The sequence below is a fragment of the Pestalotiopsis fici genome, assembly GCF_000516985.1.
Source record: "Pestalotiopsis fici W106-1 unplaced genomic scaffold PFICI_Scf_4, whole genome shotgun sequence".
In the NCBI taxonomy this organism is placed as follows: Eukaryota; Fungi; Ascomycota; class Sordariomycetes; order Amphisphaeriales; family Sporocadaceae; genus Pestalotiopsis; species Pestalotiopsis fici.
The window spans coordinates 1,106,604-1,115,344 of NW_006917094.1; the positions used below are offsets into that span (position 1 = coordinate 1,106,604).

At 50.6% G+C, this 8,741-nt stretch overlaps 1 protein-coding gene across 1 annotated transcript; it reads left to right on the plus strand.

Moving 5' to 3' along the window:
* Window positions 1-1,263: 1,263 nt before the first annotated feature.
* On the plus strand, window positions 1,264-3,810 carry PFICI_06313 (uncharacterized protein; the record flags this gene model as incomplete). The annotated part of the gene is made up of 4 exons (XM_007834894.1): window positions 1,264-1,886; window positions 2,109-2,213; window positions 2,268-3,062; window positions 3,117-3,810. 4 exons carry the CDS (start codon window positions 1,264-1,266, stop codon window positions 3,808-3,810), a joined length of 2,217 nt encoding a protein of 738 aa, XP_007833085.1.
* Between the last annotated feature and the right edge of the window lie 4,931 nt (window positions 3,811-8,741).

Genomic DNA, 8,741 nt, shown 5'->3' on the forward strand with positions numbered 1-8,741 from the left:
GGAGGAGGAGAGAGAGAGAGAGAGAGAGAGGGGAAAAAGAGAGGGAGAGGGACAGAGATATGCAATGCCTGCTGTGGAAATGTATATGCACTGTCTCGGGTCGTTACTGGACAGAAACATGACTGGACTGGACTGGGCAAAGCACAAATGTGGTCGCCTCACTTTCTTCGTTTGTCACAGTTGCCTTGTGACTCCATGCGTAGTGCCATACTTGCATACAGCAGATAGGCACTCACCGCATCCAGCTACCCACCTCACACTTGAATCTTGCTGTCATGACGAGTATTGGTGTCGCATCCAACCGTTTCTGAAAAGAGCCTCAACAGCCGGTTTTTGCCGTCACTGCCACCATCGTGCCGTTGGTTTTTGGAGACTGTCTGTTTTCATATTGAGACATTGGAAGCACCATTTGTCTACGTAATCTGTTGTGATGCAACTGATGTGATTGACTTGAGGCTGCGGCTCAAGTCCATTGACCGACGTCCACATTGCTGTGTCAGCAGGGTGAAGGGGGAGAAAAAAAAAATTATCCTTTACCACCCCTCAATCCAGCAAACTTTGAGCTGTCAGCATCGCATTGCGTGGTATCTGCGATACGACAGTCCTACAGTGCTACATACTCCCAACACCAGGAAACACCTGCACCGGGCTGGTTCTCCTTTCATCCCAACAAACTCGCTGCCAACCCTCGCATCGGTTCGCTTCCAATTCCTCGTCGGCGACAACGATAACGCAATTTTCTGCGCCTTCGCATATCATCAGTAATTATATCCTTTGATCCTTGGACATACTGCGCAGGCAGAAGCAGACAATCATTTTTGTTGGCGCTCGAGTCTCTGTCTACTCCGTACGTACTGCACCTACCCTGCCCCTCGTTCCCCAGTAGCGCACCGCCTTCCTCCAATCACCATGGAAGCCCAGTAAAACTCGAGCCACCAAAGACAACCAAGACAGCTGATCTGTCTGTCCTTGATTTCTGCCTAAATCTCATGATTGGAAACTGCCCCATTGTCTCATGAGATCACCAAGTTGACTTGCTCAGCACCCCATCTCTCGCTCCAAACCCGGATGAGCCCCAAGGATCGAAACGCCGTTGAATGAGAGATAAATGTGAATCGCCTTTTCGGGATAACACGCCCGCTAAGATTTGGTGCATGGCCTAGCAAGGCTGCTGCAAGAGTCAACACAAATCCCAGAGTGCGCACCTAAACCGCCAGACAACGGGTGCACTCAGTAGAGCCAGGCCCGTTGCTTCATCCCAACATGACTAATCCATTGCAAATTTTGACCAGCAACGGTCGCCGGCGTACCGTTGAGTCGGCTTCTGGGACTGTCGACATGTTTTCTTCGATGCATCATGATCTGATCGGAATGGAACTGAACCCAGACTTGTTGTCCGCGCCTTTTGTGCGCGACCCTTCAATGCAAATCCCCTATGGCGGCCACATACCCGGAGGCCCCCACGCCGTGGAACAATGGTACACAAACTCTAATGATGACCCATGGCATCCCAAGGACATCGCCCTTCCTGGAAACCAGAATGGCATGAACATTACAGACCATGGATTTACATTCGCAGGCGGCTACCGCGATGGCATCTCGCCATCGGAATGTGATACTCTCCCGATAGCATCAGACTCTGGCTATGCAAGCCATGGAGCAAAACAAAGCATTGCGACTGCTTCGATTTGCTACGATGAGCCACTTGAAAATCATGAGACTCAGAGCCTGGCAGGTCAATTCCACATGAATATGGATCTGCGGTGTTGGGGCCAGGTCCCGAATCAGTCGCCATCGCCATCTCTCCAACGACACCCTCAGCCAAATGCGAGGGAGTTGATCTGCGAGACGTGTCACAAAATCCTCAAGACCAACTCGGAGCTCAAGTGCGTGTGGTAGAAGATTTCATACTTTCGACATCTGTGAGCTGACATTGATCTCAGGAAGCATCGGCAGAGACATACCAAACCGCACATGTGCCAGGTATCGGGATGTTCTCGGACAGAAGGATTCAGCACGTCAAATGATCTGGACCGCCACATAAGGAGTGTGCATCCACAAGAACAAACAGCCGGCAATCGCTATCGCTGTACACTCCAGGCTTGTAGGCATAAGGAAAAGATCTGGCCACGCGCCGACAACTTCCGTGCTCATATCAAGCGAGTCCATCAACAAGAAATCACCGACGAGGAGTTGGAAAAATTCGTCTTTCGGTGAGTTTCACCTTTCGAGCCTCATGCATTTATCACAGCGCTGACCATACCAAGTACCATCGCTCCTCAAGACGTTTTGCCTGACATTGCTGGGATGCAACCCTCCGTGGCGGACTTTAATGTTCACGAGGGTCAGGGGTTACCTAATCAGATCCCATATTGGAACCATTCGGGCAACACTACAGCAAGCCTTGATGTACCGAAAGGATTGATGCCTATGCATCAGACACCCAACAGCCACCTAGGTCAGGATACAGGGGACGACGAGCAATTGATTAATATCGAGTCTCATGATGATGAGAACGTTGATATGCACACTACGGATGGACGGCTAGAGTCTGCGGCCTCACCAACAACCCTTAGTACAGATAGTTCTGGATATGCCCCGAGTGATGACCGCAGCGAGCAACAATACATCACACCGGCGGACCTGAACCAGCACACCTCTTCTGTTTCAATGGTATTGGTGGGTGCAGATGAAGATGCCCCAATACCCGAGCATACTCTGTATGGATCTATTCCAGATTCGACCGAGTCGGATGCCGAGGGCGCAGCAACTCCTACCTTGACAGACGAGGTGAAGGGATCTCCAGACTCTTCAGACATTGGTGTACCGCTGTCGGAAGATGTATCTTCCCTTGTATTCAAGCTGAGCAACTTGAGAGAACAAAATAAAATCAAAGAGGTACTAGAAGCACTACAAAGCAGTGGTCTTCTGGAAGGGACTGGCTACAAGAAGGAGCAGACGCCAACAGCCAGTGAAAAAGCGCCTGAGACGACTCCACGTCAGGATGCACAGAACAAGTGTCTCAAGTGCGACAAGAGCTTTCTACGGCGTTGTGAGCTAAAGTAGGTGCCACATCACGGGTAAAGGCAAAGAGACATGTGCTAACAGGTCCTCAGAAAGCACATGAAGCGTCATGACAAGCCTTATGGTTGTACATTTGAAGGCTGCACCAAACGGTTTGGCAGCAAGAATGACTGGAAGCGTCATGAGAACAGCCAGCACTTCCTGGTAGAGGTTTGGAAATGTGATGTCCAGGCGACGCACGAGATTCCACAACTCTGCGGCAAGGTCAGCCACCGCCGAGAGACATTCCGACAGCATCTAATGAACAGTCACCAACTTGGCAATGCAATCATTGAGAGGAAGCTTGAAGAATGTCGTGTGGGCCGGAATTGTGAAGCCAACTTCTGGTGCGGCTTTTGCGAGAAAATCATCAAAAACGACAGCAAAGGCGGCGCTGAGGCCTGGACGAAACGGTATGATCATATCGATGATCACATCGCCGGACGCCATGATCTTGCCCAGAAGCAGATGATTGACTGGAAAAGTTTCGACCCTGAGGCACAGCTGGACGCAGACAATGCTTCAACGGAATCGCCAAATGCCGAGGCTGAGGTTCCATTGGTACCACATGCGCCTGATAGGCCATTGAATGTAGAGGCCCCGCTAAGCGACAAGCGACGCGTCGCTGCCAGCAAGCGAAAGGCGGACCGAACTGGTGAAGGTCGCCACCCGAAAAGATCCAGAATAAATGGTAAAGATGATGGACCAATGGCCACAGCAACAGCAACATGTGTAAGCATGCATTAACCTACACTTGATACCCAAGTATCCCACGTGAAGTTGAAGCTAACCCCAGAATCAGTGCCAGTGCGGCGAAGTCCGCAGCAGAATGAGCCCGCAGTGTGTTAAAATAGAGTGTCAGCACCCTATGTGCAAAGATTGCGTATATTGAATGTGATCTGACCATCACGTTATGCGGCTCCAACGGAGTGGTAAACAGTTCAAATGGCTTGTTATTCCTGGGTTGTACAGGTCGCAATCGGCGCTTCGGCAATAAGATTTGGGCATAATGCTTACATGATATTCCCCAAACTAGTGATGTCGTAAGCAATTTATTCTACATGAGCTGTGATTGAGATGGGTTAAGATCATCTTCACATGCGGATTTACGGATTCATGTACAAGCATTTCCTTATGTTGCGGAACCAGCGATCGTTCTGTGCATTTCTGCCCACACCGCCAGTAAAGCATCACGTCTCTGTCGCCTACTTGGAGGTCCAGCTTTGTCCTCTCAAAAGCTTGGAGTTACATAGTTCCCCGCCACTATTCTACTAACAGCAATAGCTTGAATCGCAATCATCGCTTTTGGGAGTTCCGCCCATGGACTAAACAAGGTTCGGGATATACCAAGATCCATAAAAAGCTATTCCTAAGGGGAGCTAATGGTCTGCGGATAGTCCATAAATATCTTGGTGCAATTCCAGGGACCGATGGTAGTATAAAGTGAAAGTGGAGAAACAAGCCCACTCGCTCCCCAACTCCCTTATGGTCGTGGTAGGTGAGACCATATTAGCTCACTAATCAAGACTGCACAGGAAAGATGATGATGATGCATGTATGCAGTTTTCTGTACCTACGTATTCTTTGGGCGCGGCTGCTGGGGTGTTGTCGATGGCCAGCTCTTGTTCTTCTTTTTCCTCCCCTTGTTTGGCCAAAGCAAGAAAAATTACGGCACTGGTGTGTTACTATTTGAGGGCTGAGCTGATGACAGACTGCGGCTGTCCTTCCCTATCTGGCAAAGAGCCTCAGTACTCTTTTCTAAACGAAGGGGCTTCTCGGCAAATGGTGTGTTGCTACACAGGAGAAAGCTCTCAAAGGGTTATGAGGGGGGTTAAAATGCTGCGAGACGGTATGTGTGGTCGGTCGGCCGGTCGGCCGGGCACGCACTGGGATTGGGTAGGGCGTCTTTAATGGCGGCTGGGGCGCAGTGCTCTTCTTCTTGTTCTCCCTCCGACCTCTACTGTGTGTGCTTGCTGCCCATCATGGGGAGCGGCGGGCTCGCTGGCCAGCTTAGCCAGCGAGTAGGTGCCGCGTAGGAAAGGGGGGGCGGTGTCAAAAAGTTGAATAATGGCGATACAACAGACATGTCAGATTTTTTTTTTCTTCCCATACCTAACCTAGGTCTCCAATCTGTAATTATCCCAGGATCTCCCAGAACCCCGACTGGCCGGGAAAAGATCACCAATACTCACCCACCCCCCTCTTCCCGACACGCCCCGGCCGAGTTTCTCCTACCCAATAATGAATGTTTCCAATCTTTTCCCCTTATGCTCTTTCTGCAGTATTTTTGCCAGCTCCACCGACACCGTTTTCGGCTCGGGTGTGTAGGGGGGGAAATGCTGGTGGTTGCGCAACAGAGCACTTTGGGAATCCTTCCTGCAAGATACCAAAGCTGCACGGTGGTTCTTTTGGCGGTCTCCCCAGAAAGAGGCCTAGATCTACACTACCAACGTGTTACACCCCTCCCCCTGGGCCTGGGCAGAGAGAAAGAAAAAAACCAACCCAGGTCATAAATATATGCATGTGTGTAGTCATTGTGGAGGGCAAGACACCCGATACGGGCTAGATGACTAGGGTTCTTTGGGAAGTTTGTATGGACATGGATGCTTGTATGGATATAGGAACTTTTATGTTACCGAAAGAGAAAGGAAACTTCAACCAGGCCTATGCTGGCTCCATTACTTGCAACGATACCTAGTTTTTTTCGCGCTTTCTCGCGCTTTTCACCCCCGTTCTTTCTCCTCAATTTCAAGAAGAGGATGATACGATGCTCGCACTCCTTGAAGCGCTGTCTCGTTTTCCTTTTCTGGGAATTTCTGGAGACTGGAACATGGGCTTTGAAAGTGCATTTTTGGCGCTCTTGGGGGCCGAAATCATAGGTACTTGGTGCATCCCGGGCGATGACGGGGGGAAGAAGGGAAGAAGGCAAAAAGGTGCAAGGGGGGTTCCTAACTACATAGTACCAGTCTCGGGAGTAGTTATGAAGAGGACCCGAAGGATCAAGAGAGGTGGGCCGGCGAGAAGCAAAAATTGAAAGGCAGACGGGGTCAATGGGAGAGAGCGGGCCAGTTGAGCGATAAGATGCTCAGAGCTACGTACCTTGAGGCCTGGGGAGTTTTATTGAGGCTCAAACCTCAAATGAGGGCAGTTCCTTGTTGACGCAATGGTGCAAATTGGAAAGGGAAATAGGAAGGTCGAGACTGCAAAGCTGAGCCAATGACGATGGCAATTGATCATTTCGAGGCTCTTTTATGGTGAGCCTGTATGTACATGCTGTATGAGAGGTCTTTTTAGGCCCTCAGCAGACCTGATCCTGGGACCGAAGGTTGCCTCGCCTTGGCGTTTGGATTGCCTGGATAGCTCGCGGGTAGAGACCAATGTTCGTTCGCCCGGTCAGCCAGTCGGGCACACAAGAACAACCAAAGATATGCACGCACTGTACGGATTGGATACTGTGCATATGCAGTTTATACTGACCGACTATATTTGCCCAGATAACTTGATGGCCGGTAGGTTAGTGGAGGGGATATGATATTCGCTAGCAGCAATCTAGAATAACTGCAAGTGGGGACATCCAGTCTTTGTTATAGCGCACCTACCTCACCTACATAGTATACACAAGTGATGGCACCGGGAAACCCTAGCTAGGTAGGTACTCACAGGCAGTAGCTGCCCTGCCAAATGCCTGCTAGGGAGAACACTAGTGGTGCACTAGGCCCTAAGAAAGGGCCTCGAGAAACCTGGAAACTACATACATTAGCCATTAGCAAGGCCTTTGAGGGTAACTCACAGCCTCCAACGGAGACTCCGATGCATCAGGTGACCCCAACCACGGAATCTGCATTACAGAAAACATATTAATTGGGGGTCACAAAATGGTAGTGATCATCGAACCCGGGGACCTCCTTTCCACAAACGGGGACGTCTTCGAAACGATGCTTGCTGTGTGGTTGCCGGCGTGGAAGCGAGACATCAATGATCCTCAAGTTTATGTCGTTGCAAAGAAAAAGTCTTGGGTATCTGCAAACGTGGACATGAATTGACAGCGGACCGTGCTTGCCTGCCTTGCCATGCCATGCGTCTCTGGTGGGTTTTGTTTCTGCTCCCTTACTATTCACGCATCGCACGCAGATGAGTGGGATTGACAATTGTTGCAGTGGATTCAAATGGAGTCACCCAGGTCGGTCATGCCTGGGAAAGGCACAAGTAGGTATGGATTCGGATTGAGAGACGAGATAATGACAGAACGAGATGTGATGTTTTGAGGACCTAGCTCCAGTGAGTCCTTTTCTCTTGTCACCAATGTGATGGGACACCCCGCGCCAAGTCTTGTTACCATCAATGCCTGCCTTGACAGCGATTTGTGTAACTAACCTAGGTCAGTATGCCAAAGTACGCCAAACAAAAGGTGCTAGCTGCCTCTGGGTACTCCTTGCTCCTCTCTAGCTGGTACATTTGAGTCGGGGAAGCAGTTTACGTCTTTCACTGCAATTTGTAACTCGCCAAAGGCTAGGTAGTTGCGCCAAAGGACGCCAACAAAAGAAGAGCCAGCCGCCTCTAGGAACTCCTACCCACACGCGGGTCGGGGGAGCAGTTTACGGACTGGGCCAAACCCCAAGCCAGCGGGTGGGGGCGGAATTAGCCTCATCCAACAAAATATCTTTCACTGCAATTTGTAACTTCCCTGAGGGTACAGGACGCCAAAGTACGCCAACGTTAACCCTGCCCGACCCCCGACACATCAGATTGCAGTTCAAAGATGCGCTCTTTACAGAGTAAAATTGCAGTGAAAAGATTGCAGTGAAGGAAAGCAAAGGAAATAAACGCCGAAAGTCCCCTGCATGTTCAACCATATGATGGGATCCTCCGCTGCGGCCTTTCCGGATTGGAGATGGTTACTGCCGCTACCAACCTATCCAACCCGCCTTTCAACCCCACAGGGCGTCGGCCACGCGGACCTCGTCATCTCTTACAAACATGATGAGGAGCATAGTTCCCGCCCGCCTTGCCCGCCCCGTAGGCTGTCGCTGCTGATCCATGTATAATCGGCCCAGAAGAATCCCATTATACTTTATCATCATCCAGTATACATACTGCCTGTCAGTCTACCTACATATCCATCCACTATCAATCAGACAGGGCAATGAACAGGGGGTTACAATGGCCATGCCAAAACATCATGCCCAATGTCCTAATTCTCAACACCCGAGAGCTGATCCCAGGGACTATAGCTCGCACGCTATGGTGCCATAGTCTTCCCGGAAACATAATCCCACCCCCCATGTCTTGCAAACCACTTGGTTGGGAGCCATTGCAATTGGTCGGGATCTTTACGGTTTGTTACTTGACTGCTGAGATGAGCGGTTCCTCACCTAATTCTTCTCACATGGCGATGATCATAGACTGCAGCTCCGGCAGATCGGCACGGGTTTCTGGCCTCCCGGGCTGCTGTCACTTCTTTCCAATGATTGGCGATGGGATTGACTTGCACGGAACCAGAAGATGGGAGAGAGAGCCAGAAAGCCTCCCCCGCGAGCGGCGAGGCACAAACCGGTCTCAAAAGCTCGCGTGGGCAAACGAGTCCAATTTTTGATGAGAAAGGCATTTCCGCACGCAATCGGTGAGTGGTACCTGTTCACTGCAATTCGTACGCTCCCTGAAGGTATGCCTCGTCCGTC